Raw genomic sequence first — 14,983 nt, forward strand, 5'->3', positions numbered from 1 at the left:
ATCTTACATCAGAGGCTGCTCCCAAGACTCCCTCACATAATCAAGTCCTGTTTCTTAAGTTGGGATGCTTTAGGAAGCTACTCAGGTCTGTAAGCTGAAATAGGCTGCTTCCTGCTGTCCTCTTATTTTCCCTTAGAACAATGTTCTTTAACGTGTTTTCCAAGGAACCATGGGTTTCCTGAAAAAGCCTGCTTTGCATTCAATGGATGCTCAGGCTGGTAAAAAATTGTAACTTCCATCTTTAACTCTTGCTCTCAAAATGTTTTGCTCATCAGTACAGCCATATGGCTCTTCTAAATTAACTTTGATGATAATGGTTATATGCAAGTGTAAATGTCTTATCTACTGTATGTGTTATTTATAAGTGTAATCTTATATAAGGTTTCATTTTTTAAATTTTCACTTAGGAAGAAAACCAGATTGCTATGCCTTTCCCTAGCTTTCCTCATCCCTCTAATTGGGCTGATTTTTCTTTTTTGCCACAGCACCCTGACTTTTTACTTCCTAACAGACTATATAATTTATCATATATTTATAAATTGCCATTATAGTTTATTGTCTGTCTTCCCCACAGCAGAATGTAGAGTCCATGAAGACAGGGAGCTTTGCCTATTTTGCTTGCTGATGTGTTCCAAGCACCTAGAATAGGGCCTGGCAGACAGCAGAGGCTCAGTAAATACGTATTGAGTGATGCCGTTTTTGTTCCCAGAGTGGCTGATGGAGTGTGGACTGGCAGAGCTCTTCCAGTGTCCAGAAAGTAAGGGACCAAGAATTATCACCTTAGCCAGAGGATGGCTCTACTTCCTGTTCCTCCCTGTGTTTGCTGGTGCCTCCACCAGCCTCCTGCCCTCGGAAACATCACCTGAGTATTTGTCAGGGTCACACTGGTGGCAAGAAGTTTCTCCCTTATTGGAATAAGAGTTGGCCGGGCAGAGTTTGCAGAAAGAGGAGCCCTGATTGGCTGCGTATGTGCCCGGCTTGCAGGGGAAGCATTCTGAAGTGTAGGCCACCCCTATGGAGGAAGAACAATCAGGAAAAGCAAGGATTAGGCCTAGAGACTGGGCAGCCTGGGGACTGACCCTCACCTTTCCCACAGAATCACCAGGCCAGAAAGTCAGCCCCAGTCCTGCTCTCAGTACCTGTTATGGCGATGTTTCTCACCAGCACAGGCTTGGAAACTTTGGACCACACTGAGAAGGCTGTGGTTCTCCAGTAGAGGACATTGTTGCCTCGGCTGAGCTCGACCTAAAAGCCACAAGCAGGAGGCGTTAGTTCAGGTGCAGAGACAGATGTCCCTAAGGCACTGGGTCAGCCTCTGGCTGGAACCCTTCCTCTTACAGTCTGCATGGCGGTGCCTATTCTGATCCTTTCCCTCAGCTTGCTCTGCTTTGTCCTTCCTCCCATCTTGGCTTAGCTTCTCTCCTTCTAAGTCTCCTCCCACTACCCTCTTCTTCTCCCTTAATCACATGTGCCATGGGTATCTTGAAAGTCAAGCCAATGAAGGGACCTGAAGGTACTGGTAACAGGTGTTTGGGACTCTCATTCTTCTCTGGTTCTATTTATCCATGCCCCATTCCCAGATGACCTGGCCTTGAAAGCTGGAAGGCTGCTAGCCCTGGGGTCAAAGCCAAAGGAGCAAGTCAGCCCCCGCCCATATACTGTCAACTCAAGAGCAGAGAAACTGTGGCATCTTCATCATGTCAGACCCCTGCCTTTTACGGACAGAGCCCAGACTGCACGGAAGCACTCTGTGGAGGAAAGAGGCCCTTGGGCCCTTTTCTGGGATTTCTAGAAAATGTTAGTATCTCCAGGAAAGCTGGTATGGTACTCACACTGTGGAATTCCCATCCTTTCTCCGTGGTTTTCATCCACCTGGAGTCATCTGCATTGGGCTGGCACTGGTCATTCTGAACCTGAGGCAGCAGGAGTTTGGGATCGGAGTCTCAGCTTTCTAGGAAAGTGGCTTCCTCAGCCCACCCGGCACCAGCCCTCCAGCAGACCCCTCTCATGGGAGGAGAGTCGTCCATTTCCTTTAGGGACTGAGCTCAGAACACACAGGCCTTGAAGTGGGAGCTGGTTATACACACAAAACCTCAGGGAACTGACACCAAAGAAACAGCCTGTAACTCTGAAGCCATTATGTGCTGCCTTCCTGAGTGAGCAGGCTGGAAACACCTAGGGCCTCCGGACTGCTCTCCCCCTCAGAGTACCTTGACTTCTGCCTTTCTAGCCTCTTGAAGCCTCAGCCCATTTTGCCCAAAGTTCTCACCTGGGGGAATCAATTGTGGCAATTTCCTAAGCAGGACTGTGCTTGTGATGCCTGTATCTGAACCGGAGCCTTGAAGAATCTTTACCTCCCACCCTCCCCCTTGGCTTACAAAAAACTCAAAGATGATGCTGGGGTCCGGGTAGTAGTATTCAAAGTTAACAGTGCCAGACTGCTTCAGGTTGACAGCATACATCAGCGTGGCAGTGCATTCATCCGTGTTGGAGGAGATGTAGTCGCCCAGGGGCTCCCATTTGGACCTGCGAGGGGAACGAGAGCCAAGTTCAGTGGCAGGGGCCCAGCCCACCAGGCTTTGTGCGATGTGGAGGTCTCAAGTTCTGCAAGGTCTCTGAGGACTTCCAGCCTTGTGGTTCATACGTGGAAGCTTAAATATGACAACGCTCCGTGAAGAAGGATCTCTAGATCGAAGAGCCTGGGGGTGCAGCCGACAAGAGGAAGCTGGTAAGTGTGCCCCTCATTATGCAGAACTACCCAGAAGACAGATGGCAGGTGAGGTGAGGGGGAGGATAACATTTATTGGTTGCTTACTATCTCCCAGGTATTGACTTACATGTTTTATATTCATTTTTTTTCATCAGTAAGAGGAAGTGCTACCCTTTCCCATTTAATGGATGAGGAAACTGAGGCTTGGTGAGTTCCTTGCCCAATATCCCACAACCAGCAAGTGCCAGGGTTGAGATTCAAACCCAGGTCTGCCTAACTCCAAAGCTGTCAAAGAAAGTCAGCATATACAGCTATTCTTTATTTTTTAATTTTTTTAAACTTTATTTTGGTATCATTAATCTACAATTACATGAAGAACATTATGCTTACTAGGCTACCCCCTTCACCAAGTCCCCCCCACATACCCCTTCACAGTCACTGTCCATCAGCATAGTAAGATGTACAGCTATTCTTTAGAACTCAGAAGCCCATCCATCTAGTCTGCCTGTTTTTCTGGCAATATTCACTTTTAGATGCTACATGTAACTGGTTTTTATGGGAACGGAGAAGGCCAGAGAACCTCACAGACAGTCTAGTCATGTTGACTTTATTTTCTAAATATCTCTCAGCTCTGTCCGCCCTGCCCAAGGGCTCACTTTATCGCTCCCCAGCACTACGCCCACAGTGCTGGACCAGCCTCCCTGCATCCAGGCCCTCTTCCTCCAACCCCTTCTCCACTCGGTGGCTGGAGAGACCCTCCAGAACAAAACCTGAGCAGGCCACTTCCCGGCCTCAGGCCCTGTGGCTGCCTGTGGCCCTGAGGGTAGGGCACAAATCCTCACCCACTCTCTGTGCCCCAGCGTGCAGAATTTCAATCCTCTGCCCAACCTTGTCTCCCCCTGGGTCTTTCCAGGGCTGTTCTCTCTTCCTGGAACAAACTTCCTCCTCCCTCCCTCGGCTTAGCTCCTGTGGTCATCTGCTCTGAGAAGTCCTTCTGGACTGTTACCTGCCTCTGCGACAGCATGCCCTGGTTCCCACCATTTCCCTTCTCATAACCACATTTTTCTTCTATTCCACTTAAAGATATTATGAAATACTCAAGACTTACTACCTTGCTTAAGAAATCCAGTACAGCAGAAGCCTTGGTTTCCCTTAGCCAATCTCCATCCCTCCTATCACATAGTCCCTTCCCTGCAGCCCAGTAACCACTTTTCTGAATTTGGTGTTTAACATCCCATGTAGTTTTCTTTTCTTTACTCATTATGCATGTATCCCTAAACAATATGCTGCAGCCTAGTGCTTTGCATGTTTTTAAAACTTATATAAATGGTATCATACTTATGAAACGGGCTTTTTTTCTTGTTTGCTTCAATATCATTGTGGGAGTCATCCATACTCACACATGAAGCTCTTCTTTCGTTTTTCTGCTATATAATATTGTCCTGTATGGTTCTACCACGTTTCTGTACGTGTTACTTGTTGGGGGGCATTTAGATTGTTTCCAGTTTTCTGCTCCTGTACATGCTCTGTTCAGAACATTCCTGTTCCTGTCTTCTTATTCACATGTCTGACTGGAATGCCTGGGAGTGGAATTGCTGGGTTAGAGGGCATGGGAACCTCCCACTTTACCAGCTAGTGCCACATTGTTCTCAAGAGTGGCTGTTACCATTTACACCCACCGGCAGTGTATGAGAGTTCCTATTGCTCCACATCCTCCCCCAGTTTCAAGTGGTCAGACTTTAAAATCATTGCCAGTACAGTATGGTAAGAGGTAATGTCTTGTTGGACTTTAAATCTTATTTTCTTGATTATTAGTGAGGTTGAGCATCTTTTCTTAGTGTATTTGCAATTTAAGTTTCCTCTTCTGATCATACTTTAATGCTTTGTTCAATTCATCTTTAACTATCTGTCTTCCTGGATGGCTTGTAGATGCTATGAGAGCAGAAACCAAACTTCCCTTGCTCACTATTGTATCCCCAGTACCAAGCCCTGGGCCTGGCACATAGGAGGGACTTGGGACCAACCAGATGAGGGTAGGAAATGGCAGTCAGAGACAATCCCCCTAGTTCACTGTTTTGCTTAAGACCAGCACAATTCTCTAATTATTAAAATGGCCAGTTAGGAGGACCTCAAATAAGTCCACTGGTTTCCCCTCTATTTGTCAGAATAACATGGCACTTCCCAGCTCTTCAGAGTTAGTATTATTCTCAAATAGAAGCATATCTAAACTACCTAAGATGAGCTCATCCAAGACACCCCAGCTAACCTAATAATATTGATTTCTCCTTTTAAAAGAGGCATCACTTAGTGCTGATGTGCTTGACAGCATCAGCTATAAATAACTCCTGCAGTTGGATGAATAATTAAAAGGACGCCATAAGTGGGTTACATTGCAAAATGCATTGCAATTCTGATTTTTGTCAGAGCTGTCCCTGGTGAAGATCATTTCATGTTCAGTAATAACAGTATGTCTTGATTTATTTCTAGTGCCAGGCATTGCTCCAAATTCTTTATATGTATCATTTCATTTAACCCTTCCCACAACCTATAAGAAAGGTACTATTTTAATCACCATTTTTAAATGAGGAAACTGAGGCACAGAAGTGATTAGGAAACCTGCCCACAATCGCTGAGCTGTGATCTGCTTATACCTGCTGTTTTACCACGGCCCTGTGGAAAATGGAGGCAAGTCTTCAAAGAGGAATCCTTGCATGGTAGTCCTCCAGACACCTCACCTAGCTCATGCTTTGTGGCACTTGTTCATAAGTTCAGTTTAGAAAGAAGAAACTGTACAGGAAGACTTAGAAGCTTCCAACATTTGAGACTCTTTTTAATGTTTACATCTATCTTTCTCTTATTCTGGTTTCACCATCAGAGTGTTTGGGCTTCTGTTGTCTCTTGTTCACTAAGATGCAACATCCTTTCTGTGACTCCCTCTTCATTTCTGTTCCATCTGGCTTATCCCAGTCTTGGATCTGAGGACTGTTTCCAGAACCTTAGTCCTGGGACATTTATCCAGGATCCAAAGATGATTGCCTGAAGGTTCATGATCCTGCTATTGAAACTTGGTTTAATTGGCCTATTTTGTTATCAATCATTTATTTTGTGTCTACTTTATGCCAGATATTAGATGGTGGAGTAAAGAACAAAGACAGACTTGAGCCCTTCAAGTCTGAAGCTTGCATTCTATTTCTAGTTGAGGAGACAGAAACTTAACTAAGCACACAATTAATCACATAGTAATAACTCTGGTAAGTGTCATAAGGAAAAATACAAGATAATGCAAGACTGGGAATCTATGGGGCCAGGGAGGGTGTCTTTGAGAAAGTGACAGTTAGGCAGAGACCTGAGGGTGAAGCAGGAGTCAGCTAGCAGAGTGTGTTCAAAGGCCCTGCAGGGAAGGGGCTTAGTGGCCAGTGTGAGTGGAGGGCATGATTGGAAGCAAGAGGGAAGCTACTTGAGAGAAGCTGGAGAAATGGGCAGAGAGCAGAGTCCTGACTGGGCAGGGCTGAATATTGGCAAAGTATTGCATTGTATTCCAAGAACAATAGAAATTTATAAAATCTAGAGTTTTGAGCAGGAAAGGACTATGATTAGATTTATGTCTTACAATCAATCTGGCTGCTGGTGGACAGAGGCCTGGAAGAGGCTAGAAGTGGAAGCAGAGACTAGCTGGGAGGTGGAGCTGTTCAGGTTAGACTGGGGGCAGTGGGCAGGGATTCGGGTCCATAAGCAGTTGAGCAGCAAAGCCAGACACTTGGTATCTTGGTACCAGCTCAATTCCTGCCTTTCTGAGAGCAGTGAAGAAATCACAAAACCTATCTAGGTGGCCATTTGCTCTCCATTCCCACAGAGGAGAAACCTCATTTGCACCTTCCCAGGAATGCCGTGGTGCTCAAGATGCGGGCCTGAAGCTGTCTGTGCTATGGAAACACAAGTTGTCATTAATGGACCCACATCCTGCCTTGCTGAGGGAGAATGATTTCTGGACTCTCAGTAAGTCCTGAGAGAGAGAAACCCTTTCTTCACACTGGTAGGAATGAGTGAGCGAGCCAGGCCCACACCTTGTCCAGGGTCAATCACATTCCCTATTAGAATTCAAAAGGGCGTTGGCTGTCTTAACCCACACATTGTCTCTCCTTGCAGCTTTAATCCTTTGTAGCTTTAACTCTGCTGCCAATGTTGTCATACTGATGATTTTGAAATGTAATATTAAACTCTAAAATAACATTAAAACTGGACTATTTAATGCCAGCTGCCTGGCTCAGACATTGGTATTTCTAGGAGATTTAAGTATAGGAATGGGAGACATTGCTCCCAGTTTTATAAATCCAAAGGTAATACAATTATTAATGTTTTATCTTTTTTATTGCCTTGGGTATAAGAGAAACTTTCATGTACTTTCTCCCATATTTTCATCAATATGTAACAAGAGCAGTGAAGGACTGTCTTTTGCATCTATTCATTCCCACCCACCCACCTCCCACACCTCTCCACATCATTTAATTCCTATCCCTGGAATTAAATCATCAAAGTTACGATAAGGACAGCTCATCAGTGCTCCAAGCTTTTTCAATCGAGCTTTCCAATTACTGAAAAGATCTCTTTTTGAGCTGGAAAATTTTCTGGTCACCAGCATCCCAAAGGATTTGGAAGATCCCAGCCACCACTGACCAAAGTCTGGTCCTACTCTATTCCCTCCATACCTATAAATACAGGCTCAGCAGACCAGTTTTTTAAAAGTTAGCACCCAAGACAAGAAGATAGCTTTGCACATTGTGTTGCAATCAAGTTGAGGAATTTTATTGGCTGGTCTGAACCATGGTGGAAATCCAATTAGGTTTTGTTTCCAATGGACTGGGCCATGTAGCTCTTGTCCACCTTATCTTCCTCTATTTCCCCATCTTTTCCTCTCACAAATGCCTGTCAGTCACTGGTAGGCTTAGCTCAGTAAGAATGGGCTGAGGTGGATGTTATGTGGGGCCTGCTCCAGCCCTCACCCCGGCAGCTTGGTTCCCTCCTCTCCATCGTCCCTGCCCAGCCTGAAGAGCAGAAGAGCAGGCTGTTGGGTGCTCCATGCAGCCCCTTTCCCAGCAAGGGAGCAGGGCTGGGGGAGGACTCACGAGGTGCAGTTGTCTGTGGTGCCGCTGTCAATCTCCATGTTGGTTGAGAGGCTGGCAAAGCCATGGGGCAGTTCGTCCCACTCATCAAACCGGATACCCGTGCCCAGAGAGTAGCGGCCCTCAGCGCACGGCTTACACGACTGATCCTTCATATCCAGAAACTCCCCGGCTTTGCAAGAGAAGGCTGGAACACAGCAGGGACAAGGGCAGGATGGTGAGGCCACTGCCACCAGGAAAAGGCAGGTTGCGGGCATCCTAGAGGGAGGAGCAGGGGATCGAGCTCCAGGAGTTTGACCCTCTAAGATTCAGAGCCACAGCACATCTTGTATGATTCCATGTATACAGAATTTCCAGAAAGGGCAAATCCTCAGAGACAGAAAGTAGATTTGTGGTGCCAGAGACTTCGGGGAGGGGGCATTAGGAGAGACTGCTAATGGATATGATGCTTCTTTTGGGGGTGGTGAAATGTTGTAAAATTAGCAGTCGTACAACTCTGTGAATATTCTAAAACCACTGAATTTTACACCTTGGGTGAACTTTTTGACATGTAAATTATAAATTATATCTTAATAAAACTGATATTAAAAAAAGACTTCGGGTTGCAGCAGCTCTGCTTTGCTGCAAGATATTGGGCTTGTCCCTGATGGTCTCATTTCCTAAGGGGGTGGCCTTGGTCGTTCTGAGAGCTCCCTAGTCAAAAGGATACTATGATTTCTTGTGCCGACCCCTCTGCACGGTGCCCAGCTCTTCAGCCTTGAATTCTCCCTTGAGTCTCTGGCATCGGTCTCCTTTCCGGTTCCACTGCCACCATGCTGGCTGGGATTCTCAACCCCTGCAATTTCTCCTGACTAGTTTCTTGTTTCTTGTCTTTGCTCATTCTGTGGTCAGAGGTAACTTTCTAAACCCTGATATGTACTGTTATTCCCATTATATAATAAATAACCAGGCACTCCCCTTTGGCTATACAATCAAGGTCTCAGCCTGGCACTCAGAGTCTTGCACAACTTTCCCCGACCTACCTTTCCAGCCTGGTCTCCCACTACAGACTTTTCTCCTCCCCAACTCCCTCTATCATCTTCCTGTGTGGCCCCACCCCAGACACATGTTCTTCCCCAAATGTGTCTGGGGTTCTTTCACCTCCAAACTTTTGCTCAAGTGTTTCCTCTATTGCTTCTGATCCCTAAGCATCCATAACTCCCATTCCTTTTCACCTTGTATGAACACATCATGTTGATGTGTGCCTCGTATGGGGTTCTGAGCTCTTCCAGGGATGGTGGCTCAGTGATTGGCACAGAATTGGCAGGAGTTCCATAAAGCTTTGCTGAAAAAATGAGTGGATGAATGAGTGTCTGCTCCTTCCACTAGACTGTAAGCTTCTGAGAGCAGAGACTGCCTAATTCACCTTAGTGGTTCACATGGCACGGTGCACAGGAGGAGCCCAGTAAAGCTGGCAAGTTAACTGAAGATGGCTCATTGGTTTCTGTTAGTCACACCACAGTTCTGCTCAGATCTTAGCAATATCCATTCATGAATTTAACATACTTTATTTGCTCACCTACTGAATCAGGCACTTTGCTAAGCTTATTTTAGAATTTAAGTGCCCTCAATCTCCTTCCCAAAACTTCCTTGATTCTATTATTATGCTCTGATTTCTATTATTATGCTCTTTGCATTTCTGGGGGAAAACACCACCACCAGTGCAGGGGAAAGAGCTGCCAGTATAGAATAGTTGTGACTACAGAGTCACAGAGGCGGGGGTGAGAGCTGCATGTAAGCAGCTGCCTTGCTGATGATCCTGTCGGTTAGAAGTTGGGAGGGTCTCCTTCCCTGGAGGGATGCCTGGTGCACCTTAAAGGTCTGTCTCTGCAGAAATTCATCTTCTCTGGCTTCCTTTTCAAGAATGAAAGCAAATCAGTCTTTCCTAATGACTGATTGAGGCTGGGGAGTGTAGATTGGAGACAAATGCACAGGCAAAAAAGAAAATGTATGCAAATAGAAAAAAGTTATCTGAGTGGGACGTGGTTGGAATTGCTTATACTTTATCCCTTGATGGGATTTAAATTTAAAAACAAAAGCAAATTCAGATACCTAGTTAACGTTTCTTCACCAAATATCAAAGGGGCTGGGTTTAGGGACTTGCTGGGGGAGGGATCTGATTCCTTAAGATAGCTGCACTGTTGGGGGGGCCTAGCTTGGATGACACGGGGCTGGGGGCCAAGGCCAAAGTTGAGCAGCTGGGCTGCTTACAGCACTCGGTGCCCTTGACGGGGTCAGGAAGGCTGGTGCACAGGCCGGGGCTGTGCGGCACGGCAACCCTCCACCTGGATCCTGTGCTGTCACATGCGGTGTACTCGTAGTGGTATTCAGACTGCAGGGGAGAGAACAGTGGGCAAAATGCACATTAGCAGCGATCAAACATTAACAGCTTCTTACCCACTTCCTGCCCAGCACATGGCTACTGACAGTCATCAACCCAGGGCCAGGCCCTGGGACCCTGCAGGGAGCAAGACATCACAGTGCTGAAATGATTGTTATCTAGCACATACAGGAGCCGCAATAACTGAGACCATTCCTCTCCACCAGCCATGGTCTATTCCTTAGAAATCATTTTTTTTTTTTGCATGACTTCTTTGTTGTGTATAAATAATAACCCGACAGACCAGGAGAATGTGGGAAGGTAACTAAAGAACATGCTAGAAGCAAATGGAAGTTTTTTTGTCCCAAAGTGTAGAATTATGAGCAAGGACTGGTCCATGAAAAATCTGCAAGGCATTGTCACAGAAGCTGTATTTCTACTTCCATTTGTTCTTCATGCTCCCTTCTGCCATGAAAGACTATGAATTCCCACCTTGCATTTTATGAAAATTCATATTTAGCCCAGGCTTGTGTGTGCTCTCATCACATGGGCCTATTCATGCCTAATTGCTTCATACAATGAGAAACTCACACTTCGATTGCTTTACCTGAACTAAGAATAATTGAATAATAACAGTGCAACAGCCAAATCAGACAATAAATAGAATAGCAGCAGCAACAAGGAAAATAATAAAAAGCACTACTTGGGAGAAAGGAAACACAACAGATGTGCCAAATACCCTTAAACACGCCTTATTCTTTTAAATCTTGTAATAAACAACAGACCACAGAATTAATGTGATTTTAACTCTGACAAATATTTTACTGTCTGCCCTTTGCTAAAACCATATCTAAATATAGAAGTACTTTGTATTCTTGTGTCCATCAGAAAAATAGATTTTGTGTCCCCCTTCAATCCATTTGAAAGCATGATGATTGCATAACATGTATAAATGCAGGGAGCTGAGACTAAAAACAAGACAGTTTTGAAGTCTGTTGGTCTAAGAATAGATCAGAATCACAAGGAGAAAGTTTCACCTCTGGGAAGAAGGAGACATACTGCATGTCATCCAAGCTAAGCTTCCACATTTTAACATCTGTGAAATCAAGATATGGCTTATAACTAGCAAAATAAGGAAGCATTCTTTGTGTTATATTTTAACCAATAAAGCTTTTTCTTTTTTTGCAGTGCATAAAACGTGGTGTGTCTTAGAAGCAACAGCATCTCAGTTTTGTGGAAATTTGGTAAACATGTTCTTTCTCGGTCTGCAGTTTCAGAAACTTAGGAGAGCAATTTTAGAGCCCCCTTTTTATTTTTCTCTATTATAAATATTTACCAGATGCATACTGTGTGCCCAGCAGGTAGGAGTATTAGGTGCTGTGCCTGGTAGGGCTCAGGACAGCAAAGGATACATTCAGCACTTTTATCCAGAGTGAGAAGATATAGAGAACGGGAAAATTAGGGGAACTGTGAGCCTAACTTTTGATGAGAATCTTTGGCTTTGGGGTTAGATGTCAGCATCACCTGGGAGAGAAAGAACATCAGGCTGGGAACTCTTTGTGCCCGTGGGCTCCCATCACTCTCGGGCTGCTTTTCCACATAATTCCAGTCTGTTGTCTTATCTCTGAGGATTCTGAGATACATTCAGGCAACTACACGTCTATCAGTTCCAGGTCTAAAAAGGATAGTCTGCAAAGGGTTTTGCTGCAAGAATGAGGGGTAAGTCCACAGTATATAAATTAAACGGACGAGTGAGGGAACCAGGCAGAAGGGATTCCATGACCTGCCTGTGAAGTAATTATGCTGGTCATTTGCATAGTGCTTTTACAGTTCCCAAATGCCATCTCGTCTGACCTTCAAACTCCCCACAAGGCACACAGAGCAGGGCTTCTTTCCTTCCTTGTACAGATGGGAAAACACTCTCAACTGGATGACATGGCTTGTCCAAGGTCACACAGCTGGGGAGTTACAGAGCTAGACCCCAGGCCTGCCCACCAGGGCTCCTCCACCCTCGTACATCTATCTAATCAAACACAAACTCCACTAGGCCAAATTCACAGAGAAATCTGAAAATTGAGTAAGACAGTGTTGACTGTCTGCCAGCATCCAGGCTCACTTCTGAGGCCCAAAAATTGGTGTTAAAATATCTAATCTGTTCAAGCAGATAATTTCAGTTCACTCTGACTGCGCTTGGCCTTTTGGAGACACTTGGGCCAAGCCCATTTCTTTTCATCATCTTTCATTTGGTGTCCCCTGGGTCTCACTTGGGTGGGAGCTTTGCTGGGAAAATGGTGGTTCCAAGCCTTAGAAAATTTTCCTTTCAATCTGTGCTAATTACTTCATGTCACTTGGGGATGTTTACACCATCCATGGTGGCTGGCTATGCTGCAGCTGTTTCAGATCTGAACTATGCTTTGCTATCTCACCATTCAAGACATCAGCTTAGACAGACACTTAAATCATAGATGTAACTGGCAGTACTCCTCAATTATATTCAGCATTCTGTGAACACATCAATTCCCCAACAGTATCTCAGTTTACCCAGTGATCTGTCTTTCAAAGCACATAGTCTGCATAATATACAGATTCACAAAGGAGATGCACAAATATATTCAGTATATATGTCCAGCACACAATTCCTCGCTCCCCTGATACACAATGATATGACACATATCCAAATCATAATTTCAAATGGGGCATAGGAGGCAGTGCCTACTGCCTGGATGTAAACCAGGGAAGTAGGAAAGGGTTTGGAAATGTGAGGTGAGCACCTTCGTTAATCTGCCCTCTCTAAATCACTCAGTCACATATAATGCTCCTGAGGCACATGAGAAAGAAGAGAAAAAAACCTCTGGGATCTGCTTTGCAAAATATTGAGCTGTCAGTTGGTTACACTGATCTTTCAGCTCCAGAAGAAAAAGGATTCACTCAGACCCACAATGTTTTTAGTTCCTGCTGTCTAGGTACTGAGTGGATTGCTGAAGTGATAACATAATTACTAAGTCAGGATGGTACCTGGAGAGAACTGTGTCCTTCCTTCCATCTTTCTCCCACATTCTTTCAAAATAACGTGTCCTAGTTTTTTAAATGATACCAAAGTGAAGGATTAGAGATTGGAGACAGGTTACCACATAACGTATAGATCACGTGCTACAGAGGCATTTGGTTGTCATTCCCTGTGGAAGACGAGTAAGGTGTAAGCTGACGAGGCGGTGACAAAGGGATGTGGTCCACAGCCCAGGTGGCAGGTAGCCTCTTCGGCGAGCCCTGCACAAACAGACAAGCCAGGCTTGATTCTGCCACCCCATTACCGCGCAGTGCTTAATTTCTCTAAGCCACAGTTGCCTCATGTGGAAAATGGGAAAATACAAACATCTGCCTCATGGGCAGGGCTGCCATGTGCTGCTATGCAGGTCTCCCACAGGGCTGCCCAGTTTGGGGTGTGAGTGGAGATTGGAATCTGGCCTGAGCTCTGTGTGTAGGTTCTGTGCCCTCTTGTGGCTTTGATCTGCCCAGAAAGGCGGTAACTTTTACCCACAGGTAATAGGTCAGTTGTGAGCATAAGTAAGATGATACAGGTCAAATGCTCAGCACAGTGGGGTTTTTTATCATCCAAACAACCTACTGAAGTAGGCACTATTATTTTACCATTTTACAGATGGGAAAGCGGAGGCATCAAGAGGTAAAAAATTACTTGCTCAAGGTGACACAGCCAGGAAATTGCCAAGCTAGGACCGAACCCAGGCAATCTGAGTCCAGAGCTGTGTTCCAGCCTGCTGGTGCTCATGGGCAGCCCACACAGGTGCCACTCACACTCACAGTGTGTGTCTGGTGCCCAGCAGTGGCTTCCAAGATGATGAAAACTTTGCTATGAAAGCCAAGGGTTATAAAAAATACTTAGCAAACAGGGCCCAAAGGGAATAGAGTCAAGCCCAGAGTTGTGTGGACTGGGAAGGCTGAAAGGCACTTTAAACCTCACCGAAGGGCCTCCTGTGCTGTGGACATGTGTGTTTTTGCCCGCCCTCTTGTCTGGCAACAGACTGTCTTTGAGAGGATACCTCCCCTCCTTATTACTGTCAGTCTTGGCGGGACTCTTGGACAGGATGGCCTCTGCCCACACACGACACAGACTCACACAAGGCCAAGCAGATGCTCTCCCTGGGTATGTGGAGCTGGGGTGGGGAGGGGTAGGGCACTTAGCCCTGAGTAGGGACCTGAGTGGAGTGGACCCTGACAGGGCAGGAATGTGTGGGGTAGTGGGGGATAAGCCCCCTCCTCACTTCTCTACCTAGGGCTGGCCTTGGTGCTACCCCCAACCAAATCCACAGCAGTAACAAAAATGAAAATTATGCCAAGCATCACAAATGGACAAATACTGTGTGAGTCCATTTATATGAAGCACCCAGAATAGTCAAATTCATAGAGACAAAAAATAGAACAGTGGTTGCTAGGGGCGGGCCCTGAGTACAGTTTTGGTTTTTCAAGATGAAAAGATTTCTGTCAATAGGTGATGGTGATGGTAGCACAACAACTTGAATGAATGCACTTAATGCCTGAACTGTACACTTAAAAATGGTCAAGATGGCACATTTTTATGTTGTGTATATTTTACCACAACTTTTTTGGGAATAAATAAGTTATGATACTATATCAAACTAAAAAGGTTCTGTACAGCAAAGGAAACTGCCACAAAACAAAAAGGCAAACTACTGTATGGGAGAATATTTTTGCAAATGATACATCCGATAAGGGGCTAATGTCAGACAACTCAACACCAGAAAAACAAATACCCCA

At 45.3% G+C, this 14,983-nt stretch overlaps 1 protein-coding gene across 2 annotated transcripts in view; it reads right to left on the reverse strand.

The window, feature by feature from the left end:
* Window positions 1-14,983, reverse strand: part of ELAPOR1 (endosome-lysosome associated apoptosis and autophagy regulator 1) — a 77,258-nt gene that overhangs the window by 23,188 nt on the left and 39,087 nt on the right. For both annotated transcript variants that reach the window (XM_036916654.2, XM_036916655.2), the window contains exons 2-7: window positions 10,081-10,201; window positions 7,834-8,017; window positions 2,379-2,526; window positions 1,833-1,913; window positions 1,140-1,245; window positions 863-1,012 (exon numbers count right to left, since the gene is read on the reverse strand). In XM_036916654.2, the coding sequence (XP_036772549.2) occupies window positions 863-1,012; window positions 1,140-1,245; window positions 1,833-1,913; window positions 2,379-2,526; window positions 7,834-8,017; window positions 10,081-10,201 (790 nt within the window). The remainder of the gene's footprint in view (window positions 1-862; window positions 1,013-1,139; window positions 1,246-1,832; window positions 1,914-2,378; window positions 2,527-7,833; window positions 8,018-10,080; window positions 10,202-14,983) is intronic.

This window comes from Manis pentadactyla, chromosome 4 (assembly GCF_030020395.1).
Source record: "Manis pentadactyla isolate mManPen7 chromosome 4, mManPen7.hap1, whole genome shotgun sequence".
Taxonomy (NCBI): Eukaryota; Metazoa; Chordata; class Mammalia; order Pholidota; family Manidae; genus Manis; species Manis pentadactyla.